Source organism: Lithobates pipiens, unplaced genomic scaffold (genome assembly GCF_037356315.1).
Source record: "Lithobates pipiens isolate NorthernLeopardFrog02 unplaced genomic scaffold, aLitPip1_a1.2 Scaffold_13, whole genome shotgun sequence".
Lineage (NCBI taxonomy): Eukaryota > Metazoa > Chordata > Amphibia > Anura > Ranidae > Lithobates > Lithobates pipiens.
Genome location: NW_027507718.1, coordinates 449,999,606 through 450,019,531, shown reverse-complemented (window position 1 = coordinate 450,019,531; position 19,926 = coordinate 449,999,606). Strand labels below are relative to the sequence as shown.

General features: G+C 45.0%; 1 protein-coding gene across 1 annotated transcript in view; it reads right to left on the bottom strand.

The window, feature by feature from the left end:
• FBXL5 (F-box and leucine rich repeat protein 5) overlaps positions 1–18,605 on the bottom strand; it is an 82,700-nt gene extending 64,095 nt beyond the window's left edge. Inside the window, exon 1 of the mRNA XM_077477756.1 lies at positions 18,374–18,605. Within this exon, the coding sequence (XP_077333882.1) occupies positions 18,374–18,457 (84 nt within the window). The 5' untranslated portion in view covers positions 18,458–18,605. The remainder of the gene's footprint in view (positions 1–18,373) is intronic.
• Between the last annotated feature and the right edge of the window lie 1,321 nt (positions 18,606–19,926).

Here is a 19,926-nt window from a genome sequence, read left to right as displayed (position 1 = left end):
CAGCCAGTCACATTGAACTGAGATTTTATAATGTTGAAGCCGTTTCATAGTTTATGCAAACATTAAAGCAAGAAGCGGCTTAGATAACGTGAGAAAAGTCTCTAGCGTTACAGAACAAATTCAGTTCAAATGTCACTACTAATAGCTATACTTGCAGGAGTGTGCTTTGTGAAAGGATACGTTTAAATTTGTGACACTAATCAGCATTATGGCAGTTAGTAGTAGGCCCAGGTACCCCCTAATAAAGTTTTAGCCCATTGATCGCTCCCCAGTTAACCCCTTCACCCTATCCCCAGTGACAGCGTTCACAAAAGAGATCTGTACACTGTTTAGTGTCACGGGTAATGCTAGTTAGCCAGTTAACTGGTTACTCTCACTGTCAGGCTTTTATAGCATCAGGGTATCCACCATATATTGCTGAACAGAGGTTTAACCCCCTGATCGCTCCCCCAGTATAGGTTTTAGGGTCAGCTTCAGCGAGAGTCAGATTAGTGCCAACACCCACACACCATACAACTCCCTTACTAGTATAGTGTCTGAACAGATCAATATCTTTTATCTGATCCGATTAATACCATCACCCCAGTAGTTTAGGGTTTCCCAAAAAAAAAAAACACAGCGTTAGCGGGATCATCCCAGAAACCTGCTAGCACCTGCGTTTAGCCCCTCCAGCCAGCCCAGCTCACCCAAGTGCAGCATCAATCGATCGCTATCACTTACAAAACACTAAACACATAACTGCAGCATTCGCAGCGTCAGGCCTGATCCCTGCTAACAGTTTTTGTTAGCAGTTGCTGACAGTCAGGTGCTCTTTTTTCCTGTGGGTTTCACTAGTAGTACCAGTAGATTTAGGAGGCCACAATGTCCAATCGAAGGTACACTAGTGAAGAGGCCTACACATTTCTGAGCATGACAGATGAGAGCGAAGAGGAATTCGCCCATCTGTCAGATTCAGAATACAAACCTGTAGACAGCAGTGGCACCCTGACAGATAGCACGGACCACTACTCTGTCGTCAGAGCCAAGGTCAGCTGTACCCGAATCCATTCTTCTGTTGTTGAGGTGCAAGAACTGCAGGGCTTTCATATGGAGCAGAGCCAGTACTAGTGGCGCTCATCTTTCTGGTGAGCTGGCAAGCACCAGCAGCCTAGAACATCCGGGTCGTACATCCAGCACTGCAGTAACACTTGGTGACTTGGAGAGTCCGGTAAGCACAGTTCAAGCTGGTGCGGTGGCTAGCACAAGTAGTGTCTCACAGCCACTAAGAAGACAAACACCGGCCGTTGAGCTCATAGTGCCCTTCCTGCTGTATTTGCCAATTTCCAATTGGGAGCCCACCAGTTCTGCATCGCCCGTCCCTCACCCATTCACCGGCCAACCAGGAATTCAGGTGGAAACAGTTGATTTTACGTCACTTGATTTTTATTCACTATTTTTCACAGAAGATCTCTATAGATCTATTCTGAACCAAAGCAATTTGTATGCTGGTCAATTCATTGCCGCTAATCCCCAGTTGACCCTTGCCAGAGATTAGAAGCCTGTTATTGTTTCTGAATTTGAGACCTTTCTGGTCCTATCCCTCCTCATGGGCATAGTTGAAAATAGCGAGTGAGTGCGGTCATATTGGTCCACTGGCCCAATTCACCATATGCCCGTGTTCTTTGCATCCATATCCAGGACATGATACAAGCAGATTCTATGGTTCAAGCATTTCAATGTCAATGAACTCTGTCGTCCTCGAGGTGACCCTGAATTTGATCAGCTCTACAAAATTCAGCCCCTCGTAAACCACTTCAAGCAACAGTTTGCAGCTTTTGTTTACTCCCGATCAAGTGGTCTGCGTTGAGTCCCCGGTTACATTTTCTATCACTTGTCTAGCAAACAGTATCTTCCCAGCAAGCGTGACAGATATGGGGTCAAGATGTATAAGTTCTGTGACAGGGCAACAGGCTATACATATAGTTTTATGGTTTACGAGGGAAAAGGATAGTCACACAAGGCCGGAGAACCGCCCCAACTACATAGGGAGCGCTGGTAAGATAGTGTGGGACTTGTTGTCACCCTTATTCGGAAAGGGGTATCACTTGTACAATTACTACACGAGCATGCCACTTTTTAGTCACTTGTTTGGTCATGGAATTGGCGCATGTGGCACTGTGTGATCTAATCGCCGGGGCTTACCCCACCGACTTGTAGCGTCCCATCTTAGTCTTGGGGAGATAGCCTGCTTGAAGTGTAATAATTTGCTTGCTGTGAAGTGGAGGGATAATTGGAATGTTTTTGTTCTGTCCTCCCTTCACGCAGATATGGCAGTCCAAATTCCAACGGCGACTGGTGATGTGGAGAAACCCCTGGGTCCACGAATACAACCTTAATATGGGAGGGGTGGACCTCAACGACCAGTTGTTGGCACCGCACCCAATTGGCCATAAGGCCAGACACTGGTACCAAAAAAAAAAAAAAAAAAAAAGAAGAGGGGGGGGGGGGGGGGGGGGTGGTGAGTCTGTATACCTGTATACCTATTTCAATTGGCTCTGTTGAACACTTGTGTGCTATACAAGCATCAGGACGAACTGAATCCTTCCTTAAATTCCGAAGAGTTCATCACAGCCCTTCCGTTTCCAGATGGTGCTGTGGCCCAACTTCCCAATGCAAATGCAGTGAACCGTCTCCACGAGAGGCACTTCCTTGAAGTCCTCTGTAGTTCCTTAGGCCAAACAACACCCCAAAAAAGATATGTCTATAGAAAACACGGCTACAGGCGTGACACCTGCTTTTATTGTCCCTCCTGTCGTAACCAACCTGGTCTCTGCATCGGTGAATGTTTCCAACGCTACCACACACTAGTTGAGTATTAGAGTAGGGTACAGCACTGCACAGTCATAGGACACACTTTCACAGGGTCTCCAAAGATGCCATCGCATTTTTAGAGACCCGAACCTGGAAAAAATAAAAATATTTATAAAAAAAAAGTTATAAAATAAAAAAGCCAAACATAGTTGTTTTATTGTTCGCTCTATTGTTCGGCTCTGTTTCACTGTATTTTATAACTGCAATGCTTTAACCACTTGCCGACCGCCGCACGACAATGTACGTCGACAGAATGGCACGGGCAGGCATATGGGCGTACCTGTACGTCCCTGCCTTCCCGCGGGTGGGGGGCCCGATCGGGCCCCCCCCCCTGTGCCTGCGGCGGTCGGTATTTGTTCGGGAGCGATCCGGGATGAGGGGGCGGCCATTCATTCATGGCCACCCCCTCGCGATCGCTCCCGACGAATGAAAATGCTCCGTGACATCACTTCCTCTCCTGTAATGTAAACACAGGAGAGGAAGTGATGTAATCTCTCCTCCGTGTCGGTATTTTTCGTTCCGACACCGAGGAGAGAGGATCGGTGAGTTGCACCAACACGACACTACACAGTAGAACATGCCAGGCACACTCACACCCCCCCCGATCACCCCCCCAATTACCCCTGCCCCCCAAGTCACAGTGACACCAATGTCATTTTTTTTAATTTATTTATTTTTTTGCATTGGTGTCATTTGTGACTGTAATAACTGTTAGGGCAGTTAGGGTTAGCCCCCTTTAGTTCTAATGTACCCCCCTAACCCCCTCAATAAAGGTTTAACCCCGTGATCACCCCCCGTCGCCAGTGTCACTAAGGCTGGTTTCACATTGCAGCGGTTTATGAGATCGAATGTGATTCGCACCGCACTGCAGTGCAAATCACATCCGATCTCTGTGCGATTCGAGTTCAGCCATACAGATAGTATGGCTGAATTCGCGCCGCACCCGCCGCAAATTCGCACGGGACCCTTTTTTGGTCCGCAGCAGAATCGGATCGCATGGGTGTTCACACCATGCGATCCGAGTTTGCAGATCGCACTGCGATATGCGAACTGATCTGGGGGTGTCATTAACATTTCACTGACACTCCCAGCAGTTCGCATAGGGCAGTGTGAACTGCCGCCGGGAGGCATGCGATGCGGGAACCCGCCACGGATTCGTGGCGTTTCCGCATCGCTCCAGTGTGAACCCAGCCTAATAAGCGATCGTTTTTCTGATCGCTGTATTAGTGTCACAGGTGACGCTAGTTAGGCAGGTAGGTAGGCATTTAGGTTCGCCGCAGCTTTTTATAGCGCCAGGGACCCCCATATACTACTGCATAAAGCCCCCTGATTGCCCCCTAGTTAACCCTTTCACCAGTGATCACCATATAACTGTTACAGGTGACGCTGGTTGGTTAGTTATTTTTTTATAGTTTCAGGGCACCTGCCATTTATTACCTAGTCTCACTAGTGTACCCCTAAATTTAGGGGTGTCTACTTTCCAAAATGGGGTCATTTGGGGGGGGGTTTGTGCCATCTTGGCATTTTATGGCCTTCAAAACTGTAACGCCCTTAGAAAGCCTGAAGGCGGTGCTTGGTTTTCGGGGCCCCGTACGCGGCTAGGCTCCCAAAAAGTCCCACATATGTGGTATCCCCATACTCAGGAGAAGCAGCAGAATTTATTTTGGGGTGTCATTTCACATATACCCATAGCATGTGTGAGCAATATATCATTTAGTGACAACTTTGTGTAAAAAAAAAAAAATAATTTTTTTTTTTGTCATTATTCAATCGCTTGAGGCAAAAAAATAAAATATTCAATGGGCTCAACATGCCACTTATCAATTTCCTTAGGGGGTCTACTTTCCAAAATGGGGTCATTTGGGGGGGGGTTTTGTACTGCCCTGCCATTTTAGCACCTCAAGAAATGAGATAGGCAGTCGTAAACTAAAAGCTGTGTAAATTCCAGAAAACGTACCTTAGTTTGTAGATGTGACAACTTTTGCGCAAACCAATAAATATACAGTTATTTACTTTTTTTTTACCAAAGACATGTGGCTGAATACATTTTGGCCTAAATGTATGACTAAAATTGAGTTTATTGGATTTTTCTAATAACAAAAAGTAGAAAATATCATTTTTTTTCCAAAATTTGCGGTCTTTTTACGTTTATATCGCAAAAAATAAAAATCGCAGAGGCAATCAAATACCATCAAAAGAAAGCTCTATTTGTGGGAAGAAAAGGACGCAAATTTTGTTTGGGTACAACATTGCATGACCGCGCAATTACCAGTTAAAGCAGCGCAGTGCCAAATTGTAAAAAAACCTCTGGTCATTTACCAGCAAAATGGTGCGGTCTGAAAGTGATTAATGTTACTATGTTTTATCACGTTTACTTTGCAGGTATGTAAATTAGGGGTGCAACGAATGGGTTTTTTGGTGCCGAAACCAAAAGTGAAAAATACACTAGGCCGAAAACCGAAACAGCACCAATACCGAAACATATTTAAAAAAAATTTTTTTTTTTTTTTTTTTTTTTACAGAAGATGGTCAGAGACTGGGGACGTGGTACAGGAAATGGTCAGAAACTGCACACATGATACAAGAGATCAATGCAGCCTCACCAGTGCCCGTCACATGCAGCCAGAGTGCCCCCCATTGCAGCCAGTGTGAAGGGAAGAGAGAAGAGAGAAGAGCCACCTCCGCCGCCTGTTTGATCACAGCGCCGGGAACATCACAGCTTTTCATTTTAATAGCTGTGTGTTCCTGGCTGTGATCACCCGCAGGATGGGATGGGTGATCTGTCTATCAAAGTGCCCGGACAAGGGGGAGGGGCTGTATGTGATAGCACGCGGTCGGGAACACACAGCTATTGAAATGAAAGCTGTGATGTTCCCAGCGCTCTGATCAAACAGGCAGCAGAGGTGGCTCTCCTGCACTATAGGACACCCCCATGATGGGCAGCACCAGGGGCCCCCACCCAGACCACGCCCCATTTTCGGCACCATTATCGCCGTTTTTCTCTTTCGGCAAATTGCCGAAAAGGGTATTTTCGGCGGCCAAAATTTCGGTGCATCCCTAATGGAAATCTTTTATACTTTACTATTTACTGTGTTTTATTGTTAACCATCATTTTCTTTGTAGTTACGCCATTCAACTGCAGCACTGTAGGAGGCAATTTCACCACCACAGTTAAAAAAGAAAAAAAAAGGGGGGGGGGGAAGAACATTACAATATAGATTGTAAGCTCTAAGGAGCCCTCTGATCCCTACTGTATTAATGTGCATCGTACTGTCTACCCTCAAGTTGTAAAGCGCTGTGTAAACTGTTGGCGCTATATAAATCTTGTATAATAATAATAATAAGCCCAACAAGGACCAGCAACATACTGGTATATTGCTGGACTTTGAGTGGTTATACCAGAATGATGCCTGCAGGTTTAGCTATCTCGGTATCGTTCTTCTCAGCCGCCGCTTGGCTTTCATGTAAAAGCAATCGTAGCAGCTAATTTGCCGCTAGACTGCTTTTACAATCAGCGGGAGGGAACAAACCCCCGCCATGGTTTTCTTGGGCTCTCCTGTCCCACCGAGGAACCCGATAATGCAGCCGGTGGTTCTACCAGCTGACCATAGAGTCCATCGGAGACCAGAACGGCTTCAATCATCTCTATGGCCTAAGAAACCAGAAGCTATGAGCATTTCATGACTTTGGTTTCGCCGGATATAAAAAGCTGCATTGGGAAAGCATCTGATCACACCAATCTTGGTGTGGACAGATGCTTTGAGGACAGAGGAGAGATCTAGGGTCTAATAAACCCCATTTTTTTTCTATTTTTTTTTTTTTTTTTTTACAAGAGTACCTGTCACTACCTATTGCTATCATAGGGGATACATTGTCTGTAATAACAAAAGGCATGCAAATCGAACGCAATCGGTGGTCTTGTGTCATATGTAAACAGCAATTGCACCATGCATGCGAGGCATCACTGCAAACTTCAGATCGAGGGCAGCAGTGGTAACCTGTAAAGGCCTTTAAAAATTTATGTAGTTTGTCACCTCTGCACGGTTGTGCGAAATTTTAAAGCAAGTCATGTTTGGTATTTACGTACTTGGCATAAGATCATCTTTTATATTTTAGCAAACATTTGGGCAATAAATCAGTTTTATTGCATTAAAATTCAAAGATAATTTTAGGTGCGCAAATACTGCGTGGAAATAAAAATCAACACCCATCATTTTAATCTGTAGGGCGCTTGCCTCTGTAGGTGAGCAATGTTGCTCCACAAATCTAAATACCTATAAGTTTAAAATTCTACCATATCCACCATGTCTCTCTGCCCCTTCCTCTAAACAATGAACGTTATTTCACCGATTGCCCTCACATAAAGGCAGATCCACCAAAACATGTCCTATAGGAGACAGGATGTTAGATTCCCAAAAGGTTGGACTACCTTGGCAAATAGGGTCATCTACAAGCCCTTTCTAGACAGCTACTTCACATAAAAATGTATTAGTACTCCCCTATATACTGAACTATACCCAAAATGATATGGACTACGGTTTATGCTCATAGGCTCTCTCGATGTAGAGGCACGTCTCACTCCAAAATGTAGACCAATACTACCGTTATGATGTGAGAAACTCACTTCCCCACTCCCCCCGCACAGTGTGGTCCTATTAGGGGTGCAGAGGTCAAGAGGGGACACTTTGGATCTACTTGAACGATTTTAGAACCACCTCTACGACCTGCACCCTGAACTTTCGTCCAAACCGGCCATCCTGCTACATCACATTATCATGTAGTTTGCTGTATTCTGTTAATAGGTTCAGTTAGAATTATACTTAACTATATTTGGAATACGTCTAATGTTGAATTATGCTGAGACGCTGTACCAAGAATATTGAGCATGTACATATGCCTTTTGTATCAACTCTACGGTTATGTTGTGATTTACTGTAATGGTCTTATCTTTAATAATAAAAATTATATTGAGGGAGGAATTGTAATGTAAACAAAAAGTGTCAGAAAGGGCTTTGTCTTCAAGTGGTTAAAAAAGTGTGGCATAAGCTTCTAATGTTGTGCATAAACAGTACAGGACAGTTCAACCTTTTATTACAGGCCTCCTCTGCCCACTAGCATCCAGGGCACTCTGGATTACAGGCCATCCCTCAGACCACCATCCAGCACTGTGCAGCATTACAGGCCATCCCACAGACCTGCCAGAGACCACCGTCCAGAGCACTGTGCAGCATTACAGGCCTCCTCAAAACGTCCTGGGTGGCTAAATCTGTATCAGAGTTTGTTCAAATCATAAACATATTTGGTGTTTTTTTACTGCAGGCGCTGAGACCAGAAGGTAGGAAGGCCAGAAGTAGAACGATAGCTATGCTGTGTTCAATAAAACGATCAACAAAATGCAAATAAAAGTCCATGAGGTTACATTTTCCTTGTTGGACCGAACCCCTGGTAATCTAGCACACATTGTACAAAGTGTCTGAATTCCTGGAGTTCAGATTTAATGTTCACCCCAGTGTAAGGCAGAGATGTAATCATTAGCAATTAATGTACACCCAATTAATGAAAGTGTGTAAAGAACAAACTGTACAGGACTGTTTGCTCTGACTCACTGCAGTTCATCTGTGTGGAGAAGAATGAAACGTAGAATCTTATAGGCTGCATTTGCACCCGAGTGTCAGGTTTGTGCATTTTTCGAGCATTTGTGTACACTGTGAGTACATTAGGCAAGTTATTTTCATTATTGAACCACTACAGTGCTCTCGGTCGATCCAAAATGTTAGTGAACCTAAAACCTGAGTATTTAAGAAATTAAAAGTGAGGTTTTGGCTTTCTTAGGAGAATAGCTATGTGTGCGCAATTATTGGGCAACTGTATGACCTCATGCAGACATAATCTCAGTATAATCACTGAAACCTAAGGACATCTATGGACATCCTACGTGCAGCAAGTGTTTATGGACATACTAACACACGAGCATTATGCATATTCATCAGTTTTAGCTCATGCTATACAGTATGTTTAACACACTGCTTGGTTTATGAGAAGCATGTTGAGTCAGGATACCACAGGCATTTAAATAACCAATTGATGACCAGCAACATAACAGCTGGATTTTTTTTTTTCAGATTGAGGAAGGGGGTCCACTGCACCCACCTTTACCAGGCTCTGCTGAGCAATCAGGGAGCCCAGTAAGGATGCAACTGGCAGCACCAGTTCCTGGCACACAGAAGTACTGATGATGTCTTTCCCACTGTGAAATCAAACTGCAAGTGACTAGGAGTTTGTCACTTCTGGCTTTGGTTTGTTTACAGTTACCGGTTTATACAAGCATCTGATCAAACCAATCTTAGTTTGATCAGATGCTTAAAAGGCAAGATGTGAGATATGGGCTCTAAAAGATATATATATTGCCTTTTAGCTGCATTTTACTGTATAGAAATGATCCTGTGCCAACGGTCTCTTTAAGATAAAGGTGTGTTTTCAGAAGATAGGAGATTGTGTGCAAGATCAGGCTGTTTACAAGTGTAGGACCTCAGATGACCCACGATCCTTAACATGCAACCAGAAGTATCTAAAGTTAAGACAGGCCATAGATGATGCAATTTTCTACCCCCGCCAATCAGTTTTGAGTGTATGTGTGTATATATATATATATATATATATATATATATACACACACACATACACACTTACTTGATTTTAACTTGTAAGCAAAAAGTCTGTCTCTAAGGCTCGGTTCACATATGAACCGCATGCGGCTCACAGCGGGGGTCCAGTGCGTGCGTGTTCACCATTCCAGGTCCGATTTCAGCCTGAATTTTGGGCTGAATTCAGACCTGAAATGGACCAAAAAAGACGCAGCAGACCCGCTGCAGAGATATGTGAACCGGCTCCATAGGGAGCCGGTAAAAATATCCTGCTATTGCTAATTGGATGTGGAGATTCCGCATCCAATTCGCAATGGTGTGAACCCAGCCTAAAAGGAGTTGTAAAGTCTCATGGTGTTTAACCTTGATGCATTCTGTGAAAAAACTTTTGTGGTGCAGCTGCCCCCCAGAGTCCCCCTCTTTTACAACAAAAATGAGCCCAGCAGCTCCAGCCACTCTCGGGTCCACATTGGATAGACTGATAACTCCCGCTGCTGTCAATCAAATCAAGTGACATGGGAGCCGGGGCGGACTCTTGATGTCTGTGTCAATGTAAGCAGCAGGACTCGGGAGTGAGCCCGCACGAGTGCCCCCACGGAATGCGGCTTCCTGTGGGGGCCCTCGATGCTGTGGAGGAGCCAGGAGTGCCACCGGGGTACAGCAGAAAGGGAGGATCGGGGCCACTCTGTGCAAAACCCTTGCACAGAGGAGGTATGTATAATGTTTGTTATTTAAAAAAAAAAAAAAACGAACCTTTACAATCACTTTACGTGGTTAAACTGACCTCATTTACAGACAGAAGTTCATCCCTCTGACCTAATAAATGATACAACGAGATTGCAAATTTTTAATCTTTATTAATCGTCAACAGACTCAGCCATTGCCCCCAATAAGACATCCGTCTGGGTCCCTCCAACAGACAGTATGCACTTGGGGACCTGCACCCACAAGGATATCAAAAGGAGTACAGCGGCTGTGTCTGTGTATCCACTGCATTCCAACTGACATAAATGGGACAGCCTGCATGCAGATACATGGAACACCTGTTCATCCCATGCAGGTAACTACGGGCTAAGTGTGACACATCACTGATCACAGGGAGCTGTGATCAATGACAGTGTCACTAGGCAGAACGGGGAAATGCTAATGTAAACAAGCATTTATAAACATTAGCGTTTCTTCCTCTCTGAGAGGATTGCGGGTATCCCCGCAGACAAAGAGTCCGTGTGGCCCGCGGTTGAACTCACAGAGCTTGTGGCGGGCACGCACGCGTCTGCTATCCAAGCCCCGCGCGATCACTTAATATAACTTGATTTTGCGCAGCGGAGCCAACCTGCCACAGTAACACCGGTTAAACCCTCTCAAAAGCTGCAGGTGCTTCAAGGGAGCTTTGCCACAGGCTTCTATGGAGGCTTTGAAGCACTTTGAAGTATTTTTATAACAAACACAATGTGTAAACAGGACTGCAAGATAACCATTTTATTTAACCACTTCCCACCCGGCCAATGCATATATACGGCCGGGTGGGAGCCGTCTACTCCTGATAGGACGTTCAGGAACGTCCTTCAGGAGTAGCGGGATCGCGCGCGCGCGTGCCCGCGCAGCGGCGCGATCCCGATGTGCTCGTGTCACCTGGACACGCCACATCTCAGATCGGCAGGAGGGCTCTGTGATTGGCCCTCCTGATCACATGACGGCCGTGTCCAATCACGGCCGTCATGTGATGTAAACAAACAGCCGGTTGCTAGGCAATCGGCTCTCCTCACACGGAAGTCACCGCTGAGGAGAGGAGAGCAGAACGCTGCAGCCGGCTGATGATCAGTGAGTATGGGCTGCTTTTTACAGATTTTTACTCACTGATCATCAGTGTAGTGTAAACACACAACACACCACACAGTACACAGTCCCCACATATGTCCCCAAAACACACATGTCCCCAAAACATACATGTCCCCAAATAAAAACACATGTCCCTAATAATAAAAACATGTCCCCCACATATGTCCCACTAAAATCACATGTCCCAATGATTATCTGCACACATATGTACGTGATCACCTGCACACATATGTACATGATCATTTGCGTACATATGTCCGTGATCACACAAACCAATTATTATACACTTAACGGAATTTTTTTTACCAAAAACATGTAGCAGAATACATTTTGGCTTAAATTTATGACAAAATTTGATTTTATTGGATTTCTTTTCAAATAGAAAAAAGAAAATATTGTTTTTTTTTCCAAATTTCCGCTTTTTTTGCGCTTATATCGCAAAAAAAAACGGAGTCGTGAATAAATAACACCAAAATAAAGCTCTATTTGTGCGAACAAAATGATAACAATTTCATTTGGGTACAGTGTAGCACGACCGCGCAATTGTCACTGAAAGCGCTAGAGCGCTGAAAGCTGAAAATTGGGCTGGGAAGGAAGGGGGTGAAAGTGCCCTGTATTGTAGTGGTTAAGGACAGGAGATTTGACTGCCATTCAGAGAGCTTTAACAAAGCATGTCTGAAGCCATGTTTGGGAGCGAGTGTAATCAAGCTCTAAGGCCCCATTCACACCTGAGTTTTCAAGCAGAACATTGCGCAATTCTGAGGCATTTTGCCGCAATTTTGTGCAGGGCAAAAGGTCAATGCACACAGAAGAAAAACGCACAAATCTGCCAAAAAAAAAAAAGGTTCCAGAACTTGTTTGAGCTTCAGCCATTTTGTAGCTTCTGGCTTCAGGCGTTTTGAAGTGAAGATGTGAACCATCTCCATAGAGAATAATTGATTTTTTTTCCCATCCAGCATTTTGTAGCTTGATGCTTCAAGCTACAAAACGCTCAGGTGTGAATGGGGCCTAAAGGCGCGACTTCCAGGACTCTTTCTGCTTCACTACATGTGATGTGTCAACGATTGTGCATTCTCATACGAGGCTTGATCTTCTGCCAGCTGACCCCATACACTGCAACTAGTCATTGTGACTGCACGGTATTACTGAAGGTGGTCACCTGATCTTGTCCATTTCAGCACAGCATGTCAGTGATCACGATGTCTACAGTCATTCTTGTGAGATGGTGGAGGATGAATCAGCACGAGTGGATTTCTGACTGATTGGTGCTGCCTGAGATGTCTACTGAATAACCCTAAACATGTATTTCTATGACTTAATATGCAAGTTAAAATGACCATAGAGGACACAATCCAACTGCATTAAAGGCAAAGTTTACCTCACATTTTGCAGGAACAGCAACATAACTACTTTAGGCCCCTTTCACATGTGCGGATCCGTATTCCGCCATCCACTTGCCAATGTGCTGTAGTTGATATATTTAAAGTTTTGAAATTTTATGTTGAGTAATATTATTCTAAAATTGACAATTTTCTGATGCAGCTTTCCACCCATCATTACTTCTGAGACAGACCGACTCTCTAAGATGCCCTTTTTATACCCAGTCTTACAAGCGCACTTTTTTTGAAAAAGATTTTTACTTTGATAGTAAAGTTAGCCCATTTTTATTTATTTTTATTGTGAAAGATAATGTTACACTGAGTAAATTGATACCCAGCATGTCACACTCCAAAATTGCGCCCGCTCGCGGAATGGCGACACTTTTACCCTTAAAAATCTCCATAGGCAATGATTAAAAAAAAAAAAAATTCTATAGGTTGCATGTTTTGAGTTACAGAGGAGGTCTAGCGATCGTGGCGCCACCTCACCTGTCGTTTGAAAACGCGGCACTGCTCACGCGAGCTCAGCAGGACAGGGTGCTTTTATATATATATATATATATATATATATATATATATATATATTTTACCTTTTTTTTTCTACACTGTTCTTAAAAAAAAAAAAAAAAAAAATTGTGTCACTTTTATTCCTATTACAAAGGATGTAAACATCCCTTGTAATAGAAAAAAAAAAAGCATGACGGACCTCTTAAATATGAGATCTGGGGTCAAAAAGACCTCAGATCTTATATTTACACTAAAAAATTTTTTATATATATCTTTAAGAGCTATGGGAGGAAGCGATGTTTTGACGTTGCTTTCGCCTTGCAATGGTATGGAGATGGGTGGGGGCCACCTTCCCCTCACTTGTCTCCATGCCAAGCCAGTGAGAGGACACGATCACCTCCGCTGCTACCAACAGCTCCTGTAACCGGCGGAGGGGTGCGGGTTAATTGCACCGAAAATACACTTCAACAGGGAGGTGCTGTTTTTAACTACTTGCCGACCAGCGCACGACGATGTACGTCGACAGAATGGCACGGGCAGGCAAATGGGCGTACATGTACGTCCCTTTAAATTTGCCGCCCTGCCATCGGGAGCGCGCAGCCGGCGGCGCGCTCCCGCGCTGGTCGGGACCCCCGTGAGTCCGGTCGCAGGACCCGCGGACTCGATCGCCGCGGGCATACCCGCGATCGTCTCACGGAGCGGCTAAATGAAGAAATGCCGTTGTAAACAGCATTTCTCCATTCTGCCTAGCAACTAGTGACGCTGATCTCTGCTCCATGTGATTGGAGCAGAGATCAGTGTTCACTATATGAAAGCCCAACCCCCTCACAGTTAGTAACACACCCCTAGGAACACTTAACCCCTACACTGCCACCCACTGGTTAACCCCTTCACTGCCGGTGTCATTTACACAGGAATCACTGCATTTATATAGCAGTGATTACTGTATAAATGACAATGGTCCCAAAAATGTGTCAAAAATGTCCGATGGGTCCCCCACAATGTCGCAGTCACAATAAAAATCGCTGATCGCCGCCATTACTAGTAAAAAAAAAAAAATAATAATAAAAAATTATTAATAAAAATGCTATAAAACTATCCCCTATTTTGTAAACACTATAACTTTTGCACAAACCAATCAATAAATCGCTTATTGCGATTTTTTTTACCAAAAATATGTAGAAGAATACGTATCGGCCTAAACTGAGGGAAAAAAAAGTTTTTTTATATATTTTTGGGGGATATTTATTATAACAAAAAGTAAAAAATAATGCGTTTTTTTCAAAATTGTCGCTATATTTTTGTTTATAGCGCAAAAAATAAAAACCGCAGGGGTGATCAAATACCACCAAAAGAAAGCTCTATTTGTGGGAAAAAAGGATGTCAATTTTGTTTGGGAGCCACGTCGCACGACCGCGCAATTTTTAGTTAAAGCGACGCAGTGCCGAATCGCAAAAAGTGGTCTGGTCTTTGGCCAGCAAATTGGTCCGGTCTGAAAGTGGTTAACTGATCAAAAATGCAGCAACCAGGCTTTTTAACACCACAATGGACCAGTGTGAGGCTATTCACAGAATGTAAAAGTATGCATTTTTCTGGAGCTAAAAAGGTGCCTATAATGGCCGACATTCATAATATTAATTAAAAAGTCAAAAATGATTATATATATATATATATATATATATATATATATATATATATATATATATATATATATATATATAAAATTCTTTTCTCTTAAACCTCTCCGTTTCAGCACCAAAATCGCCTAACAGTGCATCTCTACTATTCAGGATCTATCTGCTGAGGTGCAAAGGTCACCAATGACAGGAAGGGAATCGCACCGATCGTACCACCATTATCCTGTATATAAAGCTAGCCATACATTATACAATGCAATCGAACAATCTCCTTTAGATGTGCAATCAACTATGTAGCGCAAGGGCCTGCCTGATCAAACTCAGACTGAATGGATTGTTTAGGTTTTACCTCAAATTACATAATTTTAGTACATCTAAAAAGACTGTATGGAGATTGTACGGTGTAAGACCAGATTAATGACACCTAGCTAATGGCAGACCTAAAGGAGATTGTACAAAGCAGAACATAAAATGTGTGCCATCAGCTTGAGGGAGGTCATACACACTACAACCTGATTTTAAGTCTTTGTATACAAACAGAATGGCTTGTTAAAGTTTATCTTTACATTACAGTTTACAGTTACATCGGTCAGTCCCTTAAGTGTTTGTTAGCCCAACACTTCATATCCTCGATATGTGCCTGCTATACAATGTACTTGTATGAGAAAGTATCCTGTTCTCTTTGTATTGCATCCCTGGTGTTCCTACCAGTCATTCTGCTTTCCTATTAAAAACGGACCACACTAAGCAGGAGAGCACATTGTGGTCAGTTCTCCAGCTGTGATAGGAACTCAGTGTACTCTCCTCCAATCATCAGACTTGTCCTGACACATCACTTCCCCCTCACACAGCCATTTACAGGGAAGCTCAGTGTACTGTTGCTGCTTCTCCTCCCCCAAATCTCATGTAGCTGAGAACAGAGCCAACGTGATCACTTATAAAAAGAAAAGATATATTATATATAAAACCCCTTTTTTTTTCCATATCTGTACACAAATGTTTTGCCTTTCATTTCTACTTTAAGCTTGCCAGATCAAAATGTGGTCAGTTCAGCATGGATAAGCCAAAATTTCAGTCCATCTATGGGCAGGCTGTTTATACTTGGACCCCTTTCTCACTGAGGCGTTCTTCAGGAGCTTTTGGGCTAAAAATAGAGCATGTAAAGCACCTGAAAAACACCTCCCCTGCAGCCCCAGTGCTTTCACACAGGGGGGCGCCCTTGCAGGACATTAGAAAAAGTCCTGCAATCAGCATCTTTCGGGCGGTGGAGGAGTGATGTATACACCACTCCTCCACAGCCTCTGTCCATTGAAATGAATGGGCACCGCTGCAGCAGCGGCACTACACGGATGCATTTAACCCTTTATTCAGCCACTGGCGGGGGTTAAAAGTGCCCCCTAAATCAACTGTAAAACACTGCTAAAGCTATCAGTGTTTTACCGTCAACTCCTGCCCCAGTGTAAAAGCAGCCTTAAAAAGGGAGGAGCTCCAGTGTCCCCCAAATGCTGTAACGACTGACTATTAGGAAACCAGCGATGTCAACATCCAAGCCAATTCTTCAATCGGCTTCGGGTGCAGGAGCCGGCATCTTTTGTTAAGGGAAACCGGCAGTTAAGCCTTCACAGCTGGTTTCCTACTACGCATGAGCGAGTTGTGCTGCACTTTCAGATGTGTTGGGGGTAGGCTAGTGGGGCCAGACATACCACGCCGCGGTAATCTTACCCAGAAGTAGGGGTGCAATGGATCAAAAAAAACTCATGGATCGGATCGTTCCTCGGATCAAAGTCAGGGATCGGATCAGCAAATAATTGAATTTGCAAAAACCTTTGAAAATTCCACCACCATAAAGTCCCCACTGTAATATCCACAATCTCCCCCACTGTAATATTGGCTGAGTATGGCTGGGTATGGCAGAGCATTGGCAGGGTATTGGCATGACGCCGGTTTGTTTACAAGTGATCGCTCTGTTGAGCGATCACATTGTAAACGACATGGGTGTAGAAATATGGCCGCCGCTTCGGAGCTAGGCCAAAGCCGTGGCCTTTCCTAAGGCCGAGACCACGGATCGCGGCATGTGCCGATCCGAGCGGGGTGACCCGTTCGGATCAGTGACGAACCGTTGCACCCCTACCCATAAGTGATACTCTGCGCTAAGGATGAGCTCTGGCATGTTCGCAAGCCGCACATGCAGGAAGTCGGCACTGCACAGCGCTAATCATAGGCAGTGAGACACTGTCCCGATGTACGGCTGCAGAGATCGGGAAATGTTTCACTGCCTGTGATTAGCGCAGAACAGTGCGGACTTCTTGGCAAGCTCTACATGTGCAGCTTGCGAACACGCCTGAGCTCATTCTTACTCCACACTCCCATCGCTTTGGAGTGTTGGGTGCTGTAGCAACTACCAGCTGAAGACTCGATGACAAAGCCACAATGAAGAAGAGATTTGCCAGCACACCACAGATCATCAAAATTTAGTCCAAGCGATTTTTATTGAAGCAAGATCACATCATAATAAAACAGTGCAACATTTCAGAGCCGCGTAGGACCCCTTTGTCAGGCATGTGATTGCATCGTCCTGACATAGGGGTCCTGCGTGGCTCTGAAACATTGCACTGTCTTTATTGATGTGACTTTGCTTCAATAAAACTGGCGCCTGCCTGCTATCCCACTTAGAGGAGCCAACGTACAGCTACGACAGTTTGGGCGATGGTGCCATAATGTATAATGACGGCGGCTGGTCGGCAAGCGGTTAATCATTCTTACACGGTGGTTGGCGCAGGTACCTGTCAAAACCAGGTACCCCCCTCCAAAAGTGCCAGATGTGGAAGAAGAGGAGGGTGGAGCAGAGTTTCCCCTTTAAGTTGATCCATCGATCGACTTCAGCACAAGCAGCCTGTTGGGGGTTTTGTCTGCCTGATCAATGCTGGTGGCTTTAGCTGGCAGCAGTGATCATTGTTTTCTGCCGGCGATTAAGTTTCAAATTATATATATATATATATATATATATATATATATATATATATATATATATATATATATATATATATATATATATATTTTTTTTTTTTTTTTTTTAATAATGGCACAGCCATACATCTGCTAAAGAGCGGAGCATTTTTGGCAGCGGGTACCTGTGGGAAGTTGGATGGTTATATCACGCCATCCCGCAGACGGCTAGGTTCTCATAATCAACACACGTTCCCAAATACAGAACATATAATGCAGATGGGGGGGGGGGGGCAACTCAGAGTTCTGTGTTCCTGAGTTTTAGAAAAAGGGTTGGGGTCCCCCCATGTAGAGAAGCCCATACAAAACACCCTCACACGGGGGTGAGTGAGCCCAGGACTAGATTACCCATGTGGTAGATGTACAGGCGATTGTACCGTATGTGGTCACCTTATGTACACCTTCACAGATGATGTGATGACCTGAGAGGGGCGTATGTGCGCTTCCTGTACAATGGCCTGCACCCCCCACCACACACCTCCTCCCCCCGTACCCAGCACCGCTCTCTCACCTTGTCACAGTACCGCCCGACCAGCTGCTTCATCCTCCAGTGCGGCCCGGTGAACACATCCACCTCATCAGGGAAAGGAGCCATTCTCCACTCTCCATACAGAGCTCTGCGCGTCCAGAGTCCTCAGGCGGCCCACCGAAGGCTCCAGCGATGCTCACAGGAATCCAACAGCAACAACCCTCCTCCTCATTACAAGTGCGCAACTACGGCCTAACACGCTCTGCGCACGCGCAGCCCTCCTTCCTCACCTCACAAGTGTGAAATGCAAGACTCCGGTGGGTGTAACAAGATGTCCGCTTTCCGCCTTCTCAGTGTAGCGTTACCGTGGGCGAGTGTTTGGTGTAGCAAGATGGCGGCAACGGAACGTCACTTCTACAAATTCTGAGGAGTCGCCTAATCTGACGAAACACCGTCAACATTTCACCGCGCATGCGTGCTGTGAGAGGTTGCTGAAGCGTCGCCTCCAATCGCTTTATCACGCATGCTCTGTGGCGCGTGCTGGTCAGCTCCTTCTGCCACGCCCACGTGACGTCAGAGAAATAGAGCGCATCAGTGCAGGGAGTAGAATTGGTGTGGCTTAGTCACTTGTTGGATAAGAGTAATGCAAATCGTTGCAATTAACTGTGCCCTGATCTTCAGACGTAGCACACCTCCTCATCCCACTCATAGAGTTCTTATGGTGCCACATGCAGTTTGTGCATAGACATTCTGATTAGACATTTCTAAATAATATATACATGACTTATAATATGTAAATGTTTTTTCCATTGGTAATCGGGATCACGATCATGGGTTACCTAGACGGTCTTCTCAGGAGAGCATCTTCCGCCTCAGAGTTAGAGGAGGATGTGACGATCACTATGCAGACCCTGCAGGAATTTGGGTGGCTGTTGAACCTAAAAAAGTTGGTGATTGTGCAGACTCAGCGTTTGGAATACCTAGGCTTACTGCTGGACTCCATGGAAGTGAGAGTGTTTTTCCCTTCAGACAAGCTGCAGACTCTCAGAGCCGTGGTAAAACTGTTAATGAACCGCAGGTCGCTACGCTTCAGCATGCGAGTCTTGGGACTCATGGTGGCCTCCTTCGAGGCAGTACCGTATGCCCAGTTTCACACCAGAGTCCTGCAGCAGGAGATTTTGACAAAATGGGACAAATCTCTGTTGTCCCTGGATTGGCATATTCAGGTGAGCCAGTTAGCCAGGGATTCCCTGATCTGGTGGCTGAGGTCCCCGGCACTTCGGTCTGGGAAGTCGTTCCTACCTCTGAAATGGACAGTGATCACAACGGACACCAGCATAACAGGCTGGGGTGGAGTAATGGGAGTTCAGTCGACCCAGGGCCTCTGGTAGGCGGAGGAATCCAAGTTTCTGATCAGTCTGCTCGAGCTTAGAGCGATCAGGCTATGCCTCTCCACATGGTTGATAAGTCTTCGAGGGCGTCCGATCAGGATCCAGTCAGACAACGCCGCATGGTGGCATAGGTCAATCACCAAGGAGGAACAAGAAGCTCGGCCGCTACACGGGAGGTCGCTCACATCCTTCAGTGGGCAGAGC